This window comes from Pelmatolapia mariae, linkage group LG3_W (assembly GCF_036321145.2).
Source record: "Pelmatolapia mariae isolate MD_Pm_ZW linkage group LG3_W, Pm_UMD_F_2, whole genome shotgun sequence".
Classification (NCBI taxonomy): Eukaryota; Metazoa; Chordata; class Actinopteri; order Cichliformes; family Cichlidae; genus Pelmatolapia; species Pelmatolapia mariae.
Genome location: NC_086229.1, coordinates 79,937,542 through 79,958,772, shown reverse-complemented (window position 1 = coordinate 79,958,772; position 21,231 = coordinate 79,937,542). Strand labels below are relative to the sequence as shown.

The following is a 21,231-nucleotide window of genomic DNA, read 5'->3' as shown; positions in this document are numbered from 1 at the left end:
ATGTCTATTTACGCCAATTTTACAAGTTGCACACCGTGTTGAGGAGTTATCACCGTTTGGAGCAACTTCAGCCAGATGTTGGTTTAGCTTGCCCCCTAGTGGCCATCAGAAACCTTGTCTTTGGTAATTGTAAGTAGTCAGGGGTCAGGTCTAAATATGCCAATAATTCATGAAAAACATCCATAGTTCTGGTGAAATAGTGCTATAAAACTGCAGGTCAAATCTTTTAACATGTTTTTTATTCAATCGTGGCCATTAACTAAAGTTATGTTACTGTCCAGGCAAAAGCTTGTAAGGTGCTTACATTATAATTCAGGTTTGGGCTTCGGACCAGACACAGCACAAAAAGGCAAAATTGTGAAGCAGGAGTAGCGTCAGTAAAAAGAAACACTTCCATGTTTTTCTGCATAATGTAGAAAGACAGACTCATTTCTTGCTTCTCTTGTTAAAGCTCTAATAGTGCTTCAGGAGCCAGGTGGGGGCAGGTACTCCAGGCAAAGCAAAGTAATTCCACCACCAGGGCTTCTCTGCTCTCTCCTCTTGGTTCTGGCTCAAATCAGCCATCTGGGTGTAGCGCTGGTACTGGTTGTAAGGGTCAAACTTGTCGTAGGTGCCCATGGACGAGATGTCGTCGTCCTCTTCCTGTGCGTCAGAGTCCACAGGTGCTTTCTGCAACACAAAGTCCACCCGGCCTGCAGTCTTCATGCGAGAGGGCAGCTGGATTTTCTTGGTGGCTCTGGTGTAGCCTCGCGCAGAGGCGGAGATTATGTGGATGCCAGGAGTGAGGAGGCGCCAGTAGTCTCCATTTTCAGCTGGGGCAGGAAGAGAAAGGGTGTTTGGGCTTATAATTGACATAAATACATAGTACATGAGTATGAATATATTTGTAGAGAAATATTCATTTTACACATCAAGATGCATTTATACAACTTGTAGAAACCCTGTAATACAAACTGTGGGAGTAGGTGTTTGGTACACAAAGAACTGCAATGGCCTTAAATAACTTTAGTTGAAGTAAGATATTTATTTGGTTTTCAGGTACTTCCACTTCGAGAACCTAGATAGGATTTATATAAATATATATATCAGATATTTTTTACCTTCCAAACACAAGAAAAAAACTAAAATAAACAGATTACTCAGATAATATGACAAAAAAGTTGAGATTTGTCAATTATTTTCAAAGTTTTGTGCTGCTGTTAGTGGCTACTTGATGCTGAATCTTGTTTTACTGTCACAACAAGGTGTTTACATGTGATGCTTCTCAGATTCTCACTTGGTTATTGAATTTGTGGCCAAACACATTTTACCCTAAGGGAAGTTGTAGAGTGCCTTACTGTGCAACAGTAACACTCATAACATGGTTGAAGGGTGGTTGGAAGGTAGTGATCAGAATAAACAATGATGTTATCGAGCTTTGTTATGAGCTCGATTTTCATAAAACCTTCCTGTGTCAGGTTTTTCATAAAACCTGACACAGGAAGTTGTACTTATACTGGACTACAACCTCAAAATGCCTTTTTTGCCATTATAGCTCATATCTTTTTAATATTTAAGATGCTACATGTCTGAATTACTGAATAAAAATCATGTTGGCCATATAGAGCTTAAAAATTGACTAAGAGACAAAACTAATGTCATAACTAAATGAACTTTTGTAAAGGCGTATGTTTTGTTAGCGGGTGATAGTTATTACCTGTTGTAATGTCATGCTGTATCCCTCTGACAGATATCCTGGCACCTTTTATAGCATTTCCCTCTTCATCTTTTACAATCCCTTTGATGCCACGATGGGCCTGAGGACCAACACCCAAGAAAGTTGTTTGCAAATAGATCATTTCATTCATCGCACTTGAAATTCAGTATGCTATTGCTAACATGTGCTGAACTGCCAGGCCAACAAAAATCAGGATATCTGCTAAAAGAGTCTTACTGCCTCCATAAATGAGAGCAATGATTCTTGGTTTTCATGCCAGGCAAAGGCCAGTTCCTCTTCAGGGGGAAATCTATCACATCCCACATTCACAGTCACCTCAAAGCAGTTGGTGTGGAGATAGTTGAAGTCTTGCATTCCTGACCACAAAAAAAACAAATATCCAAAAAACACACTCACAGGTTCATAACTGGTCTTACAGCACCCTCTAGTAGACTCAGCAGACAACAGCACTTTCCTTCCTGACTCAGAAATCTTCTCTGGATTTGTGTGCCCCCCCAACTCACCGCCTGCCAAGCTGGACCACTGAGCTCCATTAACGATCCCTTTCTGGCTGTGAGTACGAGACGATCCACAGCGTGCGTTTTCATTGGACATGGTTTCGTGGGCATTTGCATAAGTTGCTGCGATAAATTTGAAAACCTGCAAAATGTAAAACTGGTTAACTGTTTCTCTCTTTGTTCAGATGAAAAAATAACCACTGATTTAAACCACATGTTCACATGGTTTTATGAAAAGCAATCACTGAAAATATCTAGAAAAGAAAACCAGGGCAAAATAAATAAATAAAAAATCAGAGTCTGCTGATCTTAATAATGTTTTGTCCTATTTTTTTGCCATCTGTTTTCTGTTGTTAGCGATGACTCATTGCTTCCTATCTTGCCTCAAAGAGCAGTAAACAGGCATGTCACTGCATTAAGTGTTTTATGGGAGCACACTGCAAATAATATTCAATATTACACCTTACTGTGATTTGCCAGTCCCGTTACAGTTGTAGTAGCTGTAGTCTACACCATCATGGGTACTTCACTTTATAGATTTTAACTCATGAAAACATGACTGATATATTGCATAAAGCAAGAATATAAGGGTGTAGAAGGTTTTCAGAACTGACCAGTGACTGTAGGAAAAAGCATAGAGCATTGTGCACTCCTGGAGGATGCACACTCGGTCACAAAGGATGCACTGGTGTATCTTTTGTGTTTATATTTATCATACAGTCATGTCAGGTATCATTTAATTAACACTGCTTTAAAATGGCTTTCTTCTTTTTTTAAAAATCCCTGTTGCCCCGGCTCCTCGCTCCACGGGAATCCTCACCTCTTTTATTTGCTTGTGTGTTGGGAGGCCTAAGATGCAATGAGAGGAGTCAAGGATGCCCAATTTTTCATGAGAAAGAGGGGAATATATACACTGAGAACTGGACTAAACATGCAATTAAATTAAGGTTAGGTTCACATCTAACACGTCCAAGCCTTTATGTGAAACTTTCACCTGTTCTTATAATGGAAGAACTGTAATACGTTTAAGAGACATGCTCTTCATCTTGTAGTTTATGCTTGTTTAGCATTGGTTGACCCACCATTGACCTGGCAGATGTTAAGAGATTAAAAAGGCAAATCAAATAACCAGAATGTCTGTGGCTACAGTCAACAGTCTATTCTTTTTCCAGCTTCCTCTAAACATATACTACATGTTCATACCTGTACTGATGACAGTAATAATTGAGGTCCTTTATATTTTCTATTTTTTGGGGTTTGTTTAGGTTTCACTTTGTTTTTGATTATTACAAACTATTCTGTAACTCTATAAGTTTCCAAAAGAACCCTTTTTACCTTATCATCTGGGGTTGGGCAGAACATGTCGCGTCCCAGCGGGTGTTTGGACAGATCATAAGGGTAAGACACCACCAAGTCTCCACCATGGAAGTTAGCGGAGAGCACAAACGGGATGGAGCGGACCCACTTCATGACAGCGTAGGTCTCCGGGGCAACCTGGAATTCAGCATTAACACTTCTTATTGGTCTAACTGATTAAGTCAGTTTATTGTAAAGAGGCAAAGTTTGCAACAGCTCGTTATTTCATAAAGTATGTGCAGTGTCATTCACTATATATGGATAAGGATTCACACTGTACCTTACCAAACCAGTAATAGTCTGGGATTGGGATGTGGTCGGTGCGGTAGCCCTTTTGTCTGCGTCTGCTGTAAACGATGGACGTCAGGTCGGGGAAGTTTCGGTTCAGGTCGATGTTCTGGGCGTTATTTCGGCCGATGTTCCAAGAATCATATCTTTGATCCTCCTGAGGATTAAATATTATTGCCTTAATAATATGTGTTTTAGGTGTTTTAGATATTAGCAGTATGAGTCATACAGAAATTGCCAATCAACTATAACAGACTACAATATATTCTGTAAGGTGAGCGTTTGGCTTTGTGCTCATGGGCATCAGTTTAAAGAGCTGATATTCTGCTGCTCTGTGCAGGGAATCATGCATTACTAATTACTTAACTATTGACTCAAACTGCACATCAATATCTTTACTGCTTGTAACTGTAAATAGCTCACCTGCTCAAAATCATAGTTATTGTCACTGACTCCGGAAACAGCCATCTCATACCCATCGGGGTTCATGGAGGGCAGAATGTGGATGCGGGTGGTGTTGATTAGAGTCTGAATCCGCTCATTGCCGAGCAAATACTCTGAGCACATGTGCTGAGCCAAGGAGATGAGTAGTTGGCGGCCAAGGACTTCATTTCCGTGCATGTTCCCAATATACTTTACCTCCGGCTCAACTGCAGAGAGCCACGTTTAAGTTTTACCTACATTTGTAAGAAAAAAGAAAGCAGACCTTATGAAGACTGAGGAGCCTGACTTACGTAGTTCATGCTCTCCGGGATTGTTAGAGAACTCGATCACAAGCAGCTCTCTGCCCTCCATACTGCGGCCTATGCTGTAGGTCCGGGCTATGCTGGAGCACTGCTCCTCGGTCTTCTTTAAGACACTGATCAGGTCAGTGTTGGAATGATAGGTGAACTGCAAAGTGTCAGGGGAGTCCGCAGTGAGTAGAATATCCAGGGCATCAGCAGCTTCTTCTTCCTCCTGCCCTGTAGAGACAAACATAGTGAAGCTGGTTTAACAATGACTTGTTCCATCTCACCTACCTCAAACGGAAGTACTATCCTTATTTGTGTAAGGTTTTCCAGGGTATAAATATTGCAGTTTACAAAAGAAATCTAAAAGAGAAAAAGTTGAAGTACTTCAAATCTATAATTAGTTAGAAGTGTTTATTTCAACTGCCACCCCGCCCCTCCCCCAAAATCTGTACAAGTCTGCCCTGATTTTAGGATTCACACTTATTTCTGACACCAGCTGAGACCAGACCTAGAAAGGCTGTAAAACCTTTCACTCCTGGTTTAAAAAACATGATTTACGCAGTGTAAAACTGTATTATATGAAAACTTGAACATCTATGACTGCAACACAGAGCTGCTGGCTACATTATCAGCTACAGATGGTTTATATAAGCACTCATATTGTGGAGAAATCATCCCATATGGTACATGCACTCACACCTCAGAGGCCCTTTCTTTTTCCCTATTATGTCTTTGCATATATACAATTTAAAGGGTGGAAATCACAGAGTTGCACGAGACAATCATATAACAAAAAAATCACAGTACAAGGAAAAACAACCCAAGACCAACTGCATGTTTTATAAATATATTGATAATTGACACTACTGTATTGATAATGTATCTCAATAGAAAGTGGGAGATTATCATTAGAAAACTTTGTCTAACCCCGATATATAGTGTATGCTTGGCCAATATGGAAATTTTAAATTTTAAGACTGATGCAGATATTTAGTGATTTCAAAAACCATATCAATCAATGCTTTTTTTCTGTAAGACACACAAAACCTAAACAGATTTCCATCATGTTTGTTATCTGTAGTTATTTATGAATCTTTACTGACAATGTAGTCTTCTTTCATGAATTCAATCTGAAGAAGATGCACCTCTCCAGGTCATTCATCTGTGGTGCTATACCAAACCTCAACTTTACATTGGACAAGTCAGATGGGGCAATCAAGGAGAAACGTGCTGGTTCTCAAGTCAACCCGATGATGTCTGCTGGACTGAATGACGACTTCAGCTTAAAATGTTTTGTGTGAACATGTTTATATAAAATATGAAAAAAAACCCAGAATGTTTCTGATAAAACTTGTAACCAGGCTTGCAATCACACTGTTCTGTTTTAAGATTTGTAGTTGCTGTTGGATTGTCAGATATGAGACCTGGAAGTGGATTAGCACGACAGTATCATCTTCCGAATTGCTGTGTATAAATAGTATGACCTCCATTTTGTTTGAGCCTCTGATGAAGGTCGGCAAAATAAATTAGTAGAGTTGAGGTTTGCGAACTATTTCGCTTAAGTTTTGTGCTAGCACTACCTAATGCCTCTGCTCGGATCAGCTTGTTGTTGCATTTGAGCGCCCTCTGGTGGATAAATTATGTAACATCATGTTGTGGTTGATTGTTTCTCTCGTTTCCACTTTTTCAAAATTTTCATTTATCGGCCTTTATAAATACTGATATGAGCCAATATCGGTCCCTAGTATGCACCCGAATTATGTTTTTACATTTATGTAATGTTTCTAAATAGGAAGATTTAATATTATCAGGATTTTTGAAATGACACATGAGGAAATCAACCTATCACACTGCGCCACACGCACACACACTGACTCAGTCTGCCTACAAACATTAAGTTTTATTGTGCTGAGTGATAGAAGTAAAGTTAGCTTTACTGCTGCAAAATAAAGGAGTAAGACAATGTCAGGCAGCGGGCCAAAGAACTGAGAGGCCCGTGAGGGGAGTCCAAACTTAAGAATGTATTGTAGTATCTGCTACAGCTTGTTGTGTCTGTTGTTTTATTATTTAAGATGATATAGTTTATAAGGGTGCATTCAGGAGAACACTGTTAATGCAGACCTTTAGTTGCCCTCGTGAATGTTGCTGTCCTAATATGATATGCAGCACAGTGAAAGAAGAACAGCTGGAGTTCTTATACTGATATCAGCCTAACATACTACCAGACCGTGCTTCATGAAAGTTTTGCAACACAATTTAAAAAGCTCTACCTGCATACAATTCATGAAATGTACACATTATACTGTCTATAAATGTTGAAATGACACAACTTAACTACTCAAATTGGTTCCATGTGTCTGTGCAGAAGTTGCTGCTGTTCACGCGCTCGTCTGGTTCACACATGGAGCTGTAAAGAGTGGTAGCACAATACATATTTGGGTCTGTTATTGTTTTTGTGTTTTGTTTTTTACTATAAAGACTTTTCAGCTATTTTGGGAAGATATGATTTAGCAATGTGTGCCTTTCTGTGGTTCACTGTGGGTTGTTTATAAAGCCACTGCCAATAAAAACACCAGAAGATAACCACGGAATCAAGCATTAGTGACAGTTTATAGGGGAAGTAAGGCGTTCCAGTTAGGCTATATCTTAAAGTGAGCCACATAAGCATGTCTGCAAACCAGATGTCTTCAGAAAACGTGTTTAGGAGAAGGAGTGCACTGCTGAAATTTTCATGCCTGCTTTTTATTTTAGTTGCTCTTTTTTTCAGGTGGAAAAAAGAAGCTAATGTCAGTATTTAAAACATTTACAAGGATGTCATCAGCCACATCCAAGACTAAGGTCAATTCAGCTCAACAAAGGTCAACAGTAATGATAGTATGCTGTGATTATACTCACCTCTGAGGCCCTCCAGCGGGTCATAACATCCCTCTTGGTCACTGACAAAGAAGCGATCGCAGTCGAGGAAGTAGGGCCAGGCCATCTGTATCTTGTCAAACGTGCGACTGCATCTTCTGCGCACGGCTTCACACGTGCTGCGGCACGGCTTCAGCACCTTCTCCTTCTCACAGCGTGGGGCCAACACCGAGCAGCCCAGCATGCGAATCTCTGGGTTGCAATCTCCGCCCAGCAGAGATTCAGCCACGCTGATGAGGAGGTACTCAGCGCCAGCTTCAGCATCCTCACGAGTCTTGTGACCGAGGATGTTTGGGAACATGGTTTGAGTGTAGGGCATGTCATCGCAGTAGGACAGCATTAGATCTGTGCATTTGGCTAAGTAGAAAAATTCCACAATGAAGACAGATCAGGGATCAGCTTAGAAAGTAACAGATCAAGATGTGTGTCTCCATCTGTTGCAGCACTTAATCATGAGCTTCACTGTGCCGTCCTCAATCATCTAGTCCTAAATATTTCTATTATCTCTGGAAATTAGAATTTGAATATTTCATGCTGCCATCGATCATCTAAAAATACTCAATGATTTTATGGCTTTGGGGACAGATTCCACTAAAACTACACCCACTGTCATTTATAATCTCCTCCTGTTTGTTGTGAAAAACAGTCCTGTTGCAGTCACTTGGCATATTAAGGGGGGAGAAGGGGGACTTTGAGGCTTGACTTTGTTCCAGTGTTAGAGGCACAAAAGACTGATTGGTTAGAAATTAGAAAGTGTACAGAAAAGCAAGATAGCAAACAGCACATGCATGACACTTTTCTTGCTTTAAGCCCATGTGTACTTACGTTTTTCTTCTATTATTGGCTTGCACTGTCCTGCAAGACATACCAGCATGCCATTAGCTGACACTGAGTAGACACTAGATGGCAGGGTGGTTTTTGTAAATGCCACAGTGTGGCCTACAGAACACTGTGCTTGCTTCAACAACTCTCTATAAAGCCTGTCAGTGTACAAAGAATCATTAAGTCCCTCGAGGATCACATTTTCCAGGACTATAAATCGTATTCATTAAACTTGCTTCCATCTAAAACATTAACACCATCTGTCAGACTTTAGATCAGTCACTATCTAATTCAGCTCACTCATCCTGTAGCTTTAGGTTTTTTAAAAGTTACATACAAGAATTTTTCACAAGTCTAATTGCACAAAAATGAGCTTCTGAATCAAAAATAGTCCACAGCCTGCACGTGACGTCCTGTCCAGTTTTTGCGCGGCAGGTCCAGATGCGCACATCAGCATAAAGTTTGTTATCGCAAAAGGAGCAGAAAGTTTACCTCGAAACGTCGGGTCGCATCGCGGAGGAGCACAAGACGCAAAAACCAACAACTGCAGCAGGATCAGCAGCATGATGCGCACTTTCCGACACTTATGTTCCGTTTCGATGTGGCACCTCACACACTGAGCCAGAGGGCGTGAGTGTGCGCGTTGGAGTGTCCCAAGTCTGCAAAACTTTCCTCCGAGCAACTCTGTGAGCGACTTTATTACAAGCATTACGGTTTCCTATCGAGTTACAGAGGAAATGGCTCTGAGGTAAAACGGGGATAAGTGCATGAAAAGATGGGCAAAATTTCGGTCACATTTTGCTGCGTCTTCTGTTTTCAGTACAGCTGGTGGCTGTTTCACGGGCCTGCTGCTCGGTTTAACTCGAAACTCAAAACTGGCTCTGCGTATTTAGATTAATAACCTCACATTTTCACTTCACATGAATCCTCATTCTGAAGAACAATAATTTATAGTTCGTGTCGGTGCTTCTTCTTGCTTTAAACTGGCTATAATCAACATTTTTAAAAAATTATAACATCATATTAAATGTCAGTGTGAGCCTTCTTGTAGTCATGAAGCCACAGATTATCATTTCATTCTGTATCCCCCTTCCTGTGGGAAGCTTTGTGCTACATATAAACACACTATTCTAGTTTTATTTGTCTGTTCTAAACACTTAAAGCGGTCTAATCCACAAAAATCCCCCCAAACCAGTCACGTGTCCGCAGAGAAACAGAGTACAAGCAACTAATGCTGCTTTCAGTGTGTGAGTCACAGTCAGAACTTACATATAATAATAATAATAACGTATGTTGCAAGTACTTAGTACCAGAGTTGCTAGTTTTAGTGAAGTCTTTATGTGACTTGTGTTTTTATTTTTCCTGTATTGGTCATTTTGTGTATTGAAAGGTTTTAAAGATTTCTCAGACTTGCTTTTTTGCCTCTCTTGCTGCTACTACCCATCTGCCCATCATTAGCCCATCTGCTTCAAGGTTCAACATGTGCATTCAGAGATGCTCTTCTCCTGGTTACCAGAGTTATTGTTGCATTCCTGTGAGCTCAATGCAGTCTGGCTATTCTCCTCTGACCTCTGACATCAACAAGGCATTTTAATCCAGAGAACTGCTGCTTATTGGATGTTTTCTCTTTTTCAGAACAGTCTCTGTAAACCCCAGAGATGGCTGTGTGTGAAAATCCAGCAGATCAGCAGTTTCTGAAATACTCAGAAAATGTAACACCAACAGCCATGCTGCATTCAAAGTCACCTTTCCTCTTTATTCTGATACTCAGTTTGAACTTTAGACTGTAAACGATGTCTACATACCTAAATGCATCGAATTGCTGCCATGTGACTGGCTGATTGGACATTTGCATTAATGGGCAGGTGAAGTGTTGTACCTAACAAAGTGGCCAGTGAGTGTATATAACACACCTGACGTAGCTGTACATCTGGCAAATACTTAAGGTACTTGATATCTTTTGATCTATTCTTGCCTTCACTCTTTGGCGTCAGTTTTGTTTTTCTTTGTTAAAAATTGCCTCCATTAGTATTTATTGTTTGCACTGATAGGACAACATGTCATTTTTAATTAAGCTTTTTAAGACTTTTTAAGAATATTTGTAAGCCTGAGTCCAACTCACAAGGTTGGAGCAACAACCAGTTGGCTGTGATTAAATAAACCTAGCAACCAAGAAACATTTACAATTTAAAATCCTCAAACTTGCTGCCATGATAGTGCAAAACCTGAGACTTAATTTGCTTCCATTCAATCAAAGTGGATGCATAGCAGCTTTTACGGTGATGTTCAGATGGCTTAGTCACATAAAATACTGCAGAAATCTTAATCATTATTAGACAAACAAATATTATTAGTAGTAAATAACATTTTGAAGGTGATCTGTTTTTCTTATTGAGCCAGTTTTAGAGTCCTTTCTTCTTCAAGCTGGGCAGAGTTGAATTTGCATAACCGGAAGCCTGGGTATTCATCATGCAGGCAGGTGGAGGATGGTGTGGAGGTAAAGTAAAAATACTATTACATCCTTCAGCTAAACCAGGAATATTGATTAGATCCTTAACACAGTCTTGTATTATGCAAATTACTACATGCCCCAGAAACTGAATGGAAAAAGAGCCTCGTGGGAGACGTGACCCTCTATGGAAAACACGCACAAACTTGTAAATTGTGATTTTGATCAAGTGTCTCTGTGGGAAACTGAGCTGGAGAAAAAAAGGAGTGGATCTGTAGCAACGGACAAGTGTTTTAAAGTGTTTAGAACAGCTTTTAATGAACAAACTATATATATGTGTATATATATATATACATACAAATATATGTGCGTGCTCACTCCCAATGAAAATCTGAGCATCTTCAGCTCGGCCTCTTTCTGTCAGTGCCACCGCCTCCAAACCATACATCACAGCAGGTCTCACTACCATCTTGTAAACCTTCCCTTTCACTCTTGCTGTTATCCTTCTCTCACAAATCACCCCTGGCACTCATCCCCACCCACTCCACCCTGCCTGCACTCTTATCTTCACCTCTCTTGTGCGGTGTGGATGGTTCACAAGAACTCATCCACCTTCACTACCTCTGCTCCCTGCGGCTTCACTGTTACACCTGTGTCCCTCTTATTCCCACACATATATTCTGTCTTTTGTTCCTCTTCTCTTCAGAGCATACCTCCACCTCTCCAGGCTCTCCTCCACCTGTTCCCCACTCTCCCTACACACCACAAAGTCTTCTGCAAACGTCACAGCCCACAGAGACTCCTGCCTGACTTTTGCGAACAAGAAGATGTTCAGAGCCGATCATCATTGATGTAGTCCCACTCCCACATTGAACCCACCTATCACTCCTGCAGCACACCTCAGCCCTGTCTCACTGTCCTCATACATGTCCTGCACCACCTTCATACATGTCTCTGCCGCTCCTGACTTCCTCATGCAGCACCACAGTTCCTCTCGTGGCGCCCTCTCCTATGACCTTCTGACCTTCTGACCTTCTCCTTCCTTCTCCATCAACACTCTAGAATAATAATAGAAAACAAGCTGCTTATATGGAAATCAGACTCTTCTAATTCAGTTTATCTTGGATTTTTTTCTTCCTTATTTTAATTACAAGCTTATTATTTCGTCTACTTTATCACCATATGTAGGTGGACTGAAGTGTGGAAGGAGGTTAAGGTATTTACCACTGATGCAGACAATGCTGCTATCTTTAAATCCTCCTCAGGCTGCTCCAGAGTGTGAGAGGAGTCATGTATTAATAGCCATGTAGAAAGCATATTTTCAAGAGAGGCCCGACAGTCTGCAAACTCGCTCAGTCGATTCCGTACTTTTAAACCGAGCAGCTGTGACACATATTGTGCCATGCATACATTTTCCATTTGAGCAGTTTTAATTACCAGTTTCTCCTTTATCAGGTTCTGGTGATTGGGGTTAATTAAGAGGTGCAAAAATAGCCGAGCTCTGGCTTCTGCACAAGCCTGAGCTGCTTTAAGCGTTAACTGCCTGTGAATTCAGAGGTGCCGGTGGTTGAGCGAGCCACCAAAAATGGGGATTTCTAATTTTAATGTTGCCAGTAATTACTGCTGGTCTGTTTCCACGCATCAGATTAAAAGAGATTCATTACTGAGTTTGAATATATTAATTGACAAAGATGAACTCCTCTCTTTAATTATACTTGCCGATATTGCAAGAGAAGTTCTTCATGTGACACCAGAGTCATTTTTTATGTTGCATGCTATCTGCACCACAATCAGGGCTGTGAGGCAGAAACAGGTGTGACCCGGAAAGCTTTTTATTATTCAGAGAATAACTTAGAACACGTCCCCGTGTAAGCCTTTTCAAATGCATCTGTTTCATCTTTATTTATTTAAGACTGTAAAATCTGAAATTAATGAGTCCAAATTTAAATAAAAGACATGCTATTTGTCTTTCAGTGTGCCGGCCTGTCGTGTCCATGGGCTGAATTCAATATAAAAACTGGCAAATCAAATCTGGAGATGAAATATGATGTAATTAAAGGACATTTGTGTACGTTCAGCAACGTTGCAGTGAAAACATTCATATTCATATTTTATAATTGACAGCTTTTTATTATTGCACATATTCCACTAATAGCTAATCACACTGCCAAAGAACAGCAAGTGGCTCACAGGAGGAAAAAATACATGTGAGTAAAATACATCCAAATAAACAGATTTTTACTTTAGTAATAATAATAATTGTTATTATAATAAAGCAGCTATTCTGGTTCTTGTGTGGAACAGCTGGAAAAAATCACATATTTAAATCTGGCACAAACACAGAGCAGTGTGTTTTAAAGCACTTTGAAAACACTCCTATGCTACATCACGTTGCTCCCCATTTATCTAGACAAAAAGTTGTTCCTGTACAGTGCAAAATATGTAATATCATTATGTAAATATCCATAGAAACGACTTCTCCAGTCAGCTGGCAAAACAAAACACAATTATACAAACGCATTTCAGTTAAAAGTGGGCGATCAGGTACATTCAGTTAAAAACTCTAACTTAAAAGTATAAATCTGGTAATTTGCCATATTTTTTCTTACTGTCAACAAATCCACAAAATGAAAAAAAAAAAAAAAGTGTTCTTCCCCCTCTTATTAACCCTCCAAGCTAAAATGGCATTATAAAATTATGGACTGATCAAAGGAACATTTCCTAATTTCTTGGGATATGCCCACACAACCTAGCTTTATTCAACCTGCAGACTGGTGCATATTTAATTAGATAATGACTCAAATGCATACTAACATAAAATTTGGGAAAACCAAGAAACCCAAGTATTCAGTGATGGATGCTTTGTGGTCAAGTAGTTTTTTATCTTCTTTCTGCCGTCTACAAGTGTATCCTGACAACTGCAATATTGTGAAAAGGTTCATTTATTTTCAATTTAATTAAAATATTCATTGCATTCATTGTATTCATTGCATGCAATGTGAAATATTTCTGACATATTTTTGTCTGTAACTTTGATGATAGGTCATGAAAATCAGAAATCCGGTATCTCGTTATCTTACGATTTCATTCTCAGTTTGAGTAAATTGCTATTCACACGTCATAAATACTGTATTTCTCTGATTCTATTTCAGGCCTCGCAACCACGATCAACAGGAAGACTGCTGACTTGACGACTGTCCAGATGTCGATCACCAACACCCTCCACAAACAGAGTAAAACCACCGACAGTCTCAACTGAAAAGACTGGCTGTTTTCACTGAGAGCTGAATTGAAGCATATTAATGGACAGTTGACTTGAAGGGAAACGTGTGGTAGGAAAAGTGCATGAGCAGCAGGAATAATTGTAGCCTTGAGAGGACTGCCAAGAAAAGTCAATTCAAGAAAATGAGGGCTTCACGAGGAGTGGACTGAGGCTGGTGACTTGGCATCAAGGGCCACCACGTGCAAATGTCAGCTGGTCGTGGCCATCTACTAATCAGAAGGTTAGTGATTTGATCCCTGGCTGCTCTGGTCTGCGTGCAAGTGTGCAAGTATCCTTGGGCAAAATACTGAACCCCAAGTTGCACTCCAATGTATCCATCAGAGTGTGAATGTATGTGAATGTTAAACAGAAAGCACTTAGGTGTAGAAAAAAAGCGCTTGTATGAATGGGTGTGAATGGTTGAATTAGGCATGTTATATCAGAGAGCTTTGAGTGTTCAAGTCAAGTAGAATAGTGCTGTGTAAGAACCAGTCCATTACCATTTACCACTTTGATTCCTAATATCAAGCCACTTCTGAACCACAGATGTCAGAAGTATCTTACCTGGGAAAGAAATGTACTGTTGGGGTCAATGTCCCAAAATTTTATATGTTTTTATATGTTATTTGAAAATCTCAGTCCTAGTGCCTGGAGGAGAGTGGAGTGGAGTGTTTAAAGTCCAGTGTGAAGCTTCTGCAGTCCTTGATGAACTGGGCTGCTGTGTCATCTGCTGGCATTATTAAAAGTTGGTCCACTGTGTTTTATGAAGTCCAAAGTAAAAGGAGCATCTACCAGGAGGTTTCAGAGCGTGTCATGCTTTCATCTGCTGGCGAGCCTTATGGAGATCCTGATTTCTTTTTCCTGCACCTGCCCCGCTTCAATAACAACCTCAGCAGAGCCACAGATCACCTCTGCATACTTTTAAAACGTTGGGCATCTCTCCATCATAAATAATTCTATGATTGACGTTAGTAAATGTTGTACTGGATGTGTGATTTTCATGAGCTATAAAACATAATTAGAAAAACTAAAACAAACAAAGCCTTGGCATATTTCATTGTACGTGTGATGGATACAAAATATAACTTTCAATTATTTTTAAAAAATAAACTTTTAAAGACTGGCCTGTGTATTAATGGAAATAGTCTAAACATGCACATTAATTGCTGTCTATACTTGAGAAATTCAAAGAACAGGGATGCTTGGGAAGTTGGAAAATACTGAGAAACCGACCAACCAATTGATTTTGGTGACAGTAACAAAGAATAAAGCCTCTCACCAGACTCATCCTTTAAGATTAGGGTGTAAATGTCAAATGCCTTTGGCTCCTTTAGGTATAGCATCTCTGAGAGAATTAGACAAAGTGCATCAATATTAAGTGACTGACATGACACTGCAAAGTAGTCTAACACAGTCAATACAGAACATGGCAATAATGTGCAGCAGCTGAGCCTCCACATTTAAGTCTGCATCCATTCACTGACAGTACATTATACAGAAGCACGAGCAACAAACGTCTTTCCCTCTTTGCCCGTCGTCGCTCGGCTGCTTATCGACCACCAGCCTCCGTGTGTGCGATGTTAAGTGGGCCAAGAACAGGTTTGAAATGATTATAAAGTTGTTGGAGTAGAGGAAGGCCACCTTTTACATGTCGCTCAGAGTGAAGAAGGGACCTCATCTCCAGCTGTGCGGCCCCTCAGTTTTAGATGAGCCAATGACTTATTCAGTGAAATAGACTGGCCGTGTGGTTTCTGGGGCTTGCTGTTCCTGATGAATCACAGATCCCTTGTTTGCCGTCACTCCCCAACGTCTCCACCTTGCTCCTGTCGCTCCCTATCTGCCGTCTTACCCATCTCTTCTTTATCTTTTTGTCCATTCATCCTCCCCCACATCGCCACCTTTTCATTCCTGTCCGCCCACCGTCTTCTTTATGGGTTTTTTTTGCTCTCTTCTTCACCTTCCACCCACTTCCTTGTCCCATCTTTCGACTCTCTTTTCTCTTTCTAACAATAACCTGTCCTCTCTTTCTCTCTCCTGTTCTTTTTTTCTCTCCACCCACCTTTTTTTCTGCAAGAGGCAACCTTTATTTTTGGCCTGCGCTGTAGCGTGTGTATATGTCACGTCCTGCATTTGCCATTAACTGATCCTCTGGAGACAGTAGTCGTTCTCTGTGTCTAAAGAGCTGTTATGGCCAGACGAAGGGTAAAGGTCACGTCGGAGTAGCCTGTTGACGACGGTGACCAGGACTTTCTTGTACTGCTGACGTAGGAGAGAGTAGGCAAAGGGGTCAGACGCAGCCTTGCTATATGTCAGGCACTTACTGATGATTCCCCAGTGGCGGTTGACGTCCACGAACGGGAGAAGCTCAGCCAACCTGAAGGGGCGTCAGGAGAAACATGACTAAACAGAGTGCATTTTAGTGAAGGTGCCGCTCAGAGATTTGTCCTGATGTTATGTCAGATGATTAGGTAAGACTGACCATAAAACCTTTAACACATTAGGTACTCTATAATGATCATAAAAGAGGCTTGGAAATGCAATTGTGTGCTCTTTTCTTTTGCAAAGGTAGGTGTAACGTGGTGTAATTTTTTTTTATAACTCTGACCTTTCAAAAGAAGGAGATCTTTTATCATTTTTTCACCTCGGATTTTTATGTTCAAACCACTCGTGTTATTAATGATCAAAAGGAACTGTGTGGCAGATTTGAAAATGCCTAAATGAAAAACAAACCAAACAAAGAACTCCATTTTCGACCAAAGTTGGGAGGCTGTGTGAAACGTTAACAAAAACTAATAATCAAAAGCTATTTTTAACTAAAAAACAGCACACAGACAAAATATTAGTGATGAAACTGATCATTTTTCTTGTTTTATTTCAATTAAATCTGACTTTTTTTTTAAATCACAGACGCTGTGTCCTCTGGATTTAAGAAGACCTGCTGTGGTCCCTCAGTTTGGCCCTGTTTTCAGTTTGCTTAGTAAAAGTATCTGGATTTGAATTTTCCCTGTAAAATCCCGTTCAGATTTTTTGTTATTGTATTTTTTGTTCCTGTTTTTGGTTGGAGCTTTTGCTATTTCTATTTTTTCTTTCAAACATGTCTCCTGTATCTGGATTTTACTCCCTCCCTCTGATTGTCTTGATTGTTTTCACCCGTCTCATTTCACCCAGCTGTTTCCACTTCCCTGTTTACCCCATGTGTATAAATAGCCCTCTCCTTCCACTAAGCCTCAGTTTATGTATATTTGTGTCTTTAAGTCTCAGAACTATGACAGGATCATTGCTTTCTGTTATCAGAGCACACTTCAAAAGCTGTTGTCTCTGACAGTGTGAGGGTGCATTAGTGCACACTACATGAGTACTATGCACATTTATGATGACCCATTAATGCTGAATAATGTATGCAGGTTTCGAAGTGACATATGCTGCCACACAGACAATGTCCTTTTCAGGGAAAGTGTAACCTATTATAACACCAAGACAACACCAAATTGTGTTGTGTGTGTTATCTAACAGTATGACTCTGCAGTAAGGGGATCCTGATGATAGATTGGCTACCCTGCAGGCCAACCACCCTTTATTTTTATGATTAAAGTTAAAAAAAAAAGCCAATGTCACTATAAATTTTGACAGAACCAAGTTTCCTAAGTAAAGAAAGAAAACGTCAGTAGGCTTATTTACTGTGGCTTATTTGTCATACTATACCAAGAAAAACCTCTCAATTGCCCCAATTGTTAAGCTGTCCTCCTACTGACTGCATTTTTATATTTTAGATAAGGCACTTTCTAATAACCTAAAAATCCGCTTTTTTTGGCTGAAGAGGCCAGTAAACAAAAGCAAAATATAGACAGATACCCAAAAAAGGCCTTGAAGACTCTCATCGTGTTTAAGGAATTGTGAGGTTTAACTCTCACAGGGGAGACTTTATCTAAAAATCCTAGTCAAGGATACTCTGCTGAGCAGGTGAAAAAATACATTTGAAAACTACAGCATGTAGAAGAAACGCTGAAGCAGCACAGGGACAGATGTGTCCCTGTCTCACCAGTTAATGTTTTTTAAACATATTGGTCCCATCAAATTAAAAATGAACAGATTGTTTTGAAAACACGGTCTCATTTGACACAATTTTTTTTAAAAAGGGTTTAGATAGTTGTCTAAGGAGCTTGAAAAGAAGATGACTGGACTTTAAGTTTTTGACGATGTTTCACGTCTCATCTAAGAATCGTCTTCAGTTAAACAAGTCCCATCACCTTCTTTTCAAGCTCCTTAGACTACTATGACCTGGATTACTCAGAACCTACACAGATATTTCGATAGTTTCCAAATCATTATGTTAGTTACTGGATTAAATGCTAAAGAATTTTCAATGCCACGTTAACATCAAATCAAAACATTAAAAAAGGTGGAGAAATTATAATTTTTCAAGGCATTACATATGACCATAGATATGTGTAGATTTTATTAAGGCGCTTCAAATTATCCAATAAAGAAGTTTTTTCTTTTGTTTTTTCTGTCCAGTGGAGATTACATTTTCTTATTTATTTATTCATTTATTTATTTATTTACTTACTATATTAGCAGTTAAAGTATTTGAAACACAGCGCAGGGTTTCGCCTTTTTCAACTTAAACCACACAGCTGAGTGCCTCTCCACATTTCTAACACAGTCTCCTGTATTCTTCTGGTCAGGGGGGATGTGGAACAGTGAAATCAAACAGGACCATCAAAATACCACAGAGGCAAAGACTACTTTATAAGTACAAAAGATAAAATATGTGTATGAATTATCATAATTGGATGCTTTGGTGCCAACTGTCACTCTAGACACTTCCTGTGGGCAGGCACGGTCAGTGGGGGGTTACTCCACCTCGAATGCTGCTCTTTGCTAATTTGTCCTCCTTCTTCCCTTGCACATATGAGCACACCACAAATGTCAAATTGATGGATCATCAGCACCGCATCTGGGCGATTTGTGGCCCACTAAAGCATTTCCACGCTTCTCTGGGAGCCTCTTTGGTTGTTTGAACTGTATCTATTGTCCTAGACTCTAATGCGTGTCTTTCACTGGAAGTAGCCTGCCATGTTTATGTACAGCGCAGCACAGGTGGCTAATGAGCCATATCACAGTTTAAGGAAATGATCATTGAAATTATGAGCGGTGTGCTGTCAGCTAGGAATAAACTGTTTGCTTGTATCTGATCTGACATTGTGACAGATTTGTGAGTTTGTACTGCATTAGCATGTGAAGAAAACAGGTCTGCAAAGCTGATCAGTGTGGATGCAGATCTTAACATGCTGGCTATATGTATTTTTTACTTAGTCAAATGCTGTCGAAGATGTATTATTTGACAAATGTGTGGGGTCAGTTATTTCTTAAGCAGTAGTTTTGCAGTAAGTTGAATTATGTATGAGTTGACTCACCTTGTGATTACATAAGGAGCAAAGCAGATGATAAATGAGCCGATGAAGATGCTGATCTTCTTCGTGGCTCTCTGCTTTCTCCTCTTTTGCTCTGCTAAGCATCTTTGTTTCACGCTGAAAACAGCAAAGAACATTTAGACTTTTTTGCCACAAGGCCACTGTCAAAACAGACCGGGAGAAATCATGCTCACAATACACGAGGTGAACTACCTTGGGTGAATATCGACCAGCAGGAACAGAGTCTGCATGGTGATAATGTCAATCCTCTTGCAGTGAAACCTAGCGACCTTCAACACCTTCAAATAGGTGAAACACAAGATGAGCAGGGACAGAATGAAACTGGTGGCGTGGAAAACGATAGTGAAGATTGTAAACTTAATCCTGTCGCTGCCTTCCTCGCTCGGCTGCAAGGTGCAGGACGCGTAAACGTCGCTGTAGTCGACCCAGGAGAAGAGCAGCGCCGTCAGGGAGAAGGTAAAGGAGTGCAGCCAGGAGTAGCACACCATGATCAGCGCGTCCTTGTAGCGCATTTTGGTGGAGTAACTGAGCGGGAAGACGACCGCTATCCACCGATCTATGCTGAGAGCCGCCATGCTCAGCATGGTGTTTGCAGTGAGAAAAGTCTCCAGAAAGCTCACCGTGTGGCAAACGCAATCTCCGAAGGGCTGCTGCTTTCTGATAATCCCCACCAGAGTGGCCGGCATGTTCAAAACAGTGATGAGTATGTTGCAGAAAGACAAGTTCATGGTGAAAACACCAGGCACCTGTCGGCGTATCTCGGTGCTGTGGACGAAACATAGCAGCACCAACAAGTTGGACAACAGCGAGACGATCGCGACCACGACGATGAACAAAGCGAAAATGATTTCAGCAAAGTCCATGTCTCACTCCAGAAAGTCCACTCGCACGTTACCTGCGCCTGTTGTTGTAAACGAGAACTTCAAATCCACCATGGTCGCTCATCTCTCCGGCGGCTCCACGCACTCGTTTCACTTAGATCCTCGTGCGTCCGCGCGCCGCCGCCGCCGTACTTTCCAAATTCCTCGAGCGCTATCCAGCGTGCTGAACCCAGCAGTCACCATCTCTCTCTCTCTCCCTCTCCCTCACCGACCGCTTCCCACTTACATCCGACAGGTGCGCTTGTGGCGCTCTGCGATGTGCGGGGGTCACGTCTTTCAGCAGCCACGACAGTTTGAACAACACGCGAACGGAACAGCCATCAGGCAGAGAGCGATCTGTGGGGCACCGAGAAAAGCAAGTGTGATGAATGACAGAACAAAAACATGATCACAGAAAAAATGAACCCAAGCTTCACCTCGTTTCCTACATGTTCGAATCTTTTGTCGATGCCTCGTTCGGCTCACCTTGAGCAAACTTGAGCGCAAACACAAGTCGTCACGCTTCAGTTATTCACCGGCGAGTTTCGCACTGATCGCCCTTTGCTCCCAATCAGCGTGGATGTAGAGGCAAAGGGCGCAGATAAACTCCGGGATGTGTTTCTGAATAATGGGAGACGGATCAGCCGTCACCAAATGGCACAAGGTGCACACGCCCCCCTTTTGCTCATATGAATTATTTATTACGTGCATAGATTTGGCATGTCATATTTTCTGTCTTAGATGCAAAAATAAACAGACTGCAGTTTGAAGGTAGGACTTTTAGAATGTCACTTTTTAAATTTTGTTAACGGGATTTTCGCCTAAAATTTGACTTAAATATACGAAGAAACATTTATTTGCCACGAATTACTGCAGTAACAGTAAAAAAAAATTCTTTACA

At 40.7% G+C, this 21,231-nt stretch overlaps 2 protein-coding genes across 6 annotated transcripts; both read right to left on the bottom strand.

Annotated features, from left to right (window-relative positions):
* Positions 1-222: 222 nt before the first annotated feature.
* Positions 223-8,988, bottom strand: LOC134624880 (carboxypeptidase Z-like). Its single transcript, XM_063469998.1, has 11 exons — positions 8,817-8,988; positions 8,328-8,357; positions 7,485-7,859; positions 4,593-4,820; positions 4,282-4,508; positions 3,851-4,015; positions 3,550-3,708; positions 2,221-2,356; positions 1,934-2,073; positions 1,697-1,796; positions 223-812 (listed from the first exon to the last, which is right to left on the bottom strand). The coding sequence occupies exons 1-11, from the start codon at positions 8,887-8,889 to the stop codon at positions 454-456; spliced, it is 1,992 nt and encodes a 663-aa protein (XP_063326068.1). The 5' UTR covers positions 8,890-8,988; the 3' UTR covers positions 223-453.
* A 3,915-nt stretch (positions 8,989-12,903) lies between these two features.
* Positions 12,904-20,939, bottom strand: gpr78b (G protein-coupled receptor 78b). Of its 5 annotated transcripts, none has more exons than XM_063469996.1 (4): positions 20,366-20,939; positions 19,663-20,235; positions 19,453-19,566; positions 12,904-16,409 (listed from the first exon to the last, which is right to left on the bottom strand). In XM_063469996.1, exons 1-4 carry the CDS (start codon positions 20,413-20,415, stop codon positions 16,172-16,174), a joined length of 975 nt encoding a protein of 324 aa, XP_063326066.1. In that variant the 5' UTR covers positions 20,416-20,939; the 3' UTR covers positions 12,904-16,171. The 5 variants fall into 5 exon arrangements, with proteins under 5 accessions (XP_063326066.1, XP_063326063.1, XP_063326065.1 ...); XM_063469993.1 differs by having other exon boundaries at positions 19,663-20,687; positions 20,768-20,939; XM_063469995.1 differs by having other exon boundaries at positions 19,663-20,687; positions 20,780-20,939.
* Positions 20,940-21,231: the final 292 nt, after the last annotated feature.

Coding starts and splice junctions, on each gene's coding strand:
- LOC134624880 (XM_063469998.1), bottom strand. CDS start 8,889: ATGCTGCTGATCCTGCTGCAGTTGTTGGTTTTTGCGTCTTGTGCTCCT. Junction 4,016..4,281: donor ATAACTATGATTTTGAGCAG/GTGAGCTATTTA, acceptor TTTAATCCTCAG/GAGGATCAAAGATATGATTC. Junction 2,357..3,549: donor GCCCAACCCCAGATGATAAG/GTAAAAAGGGTT, acceptor TACATTTTGCAG/GTTTTCAAATTTATCGCAGC.
- gpr78b (XM_063469992.1), bottom strand. CDS start 20,333: ATGGACTTTGCTGAAATCATTTTCGCTTTGTTCATCGTCGTGGTCGCG. Junction 19,567..19,662: donor CTGGTCGATATTCACCCAAG/GTAGTTCACCTC, acceptor TGCTGTTTTCAG/CGTGAAACAAAGATGCTTAG. Junction 16,410..19,452: donor GCTCCTTATGTAATCACAAG/GTGAGTCAACTC, acceptor ACGCCCCTTCAG/GTTGGCTGAGCTTCTCCCGT.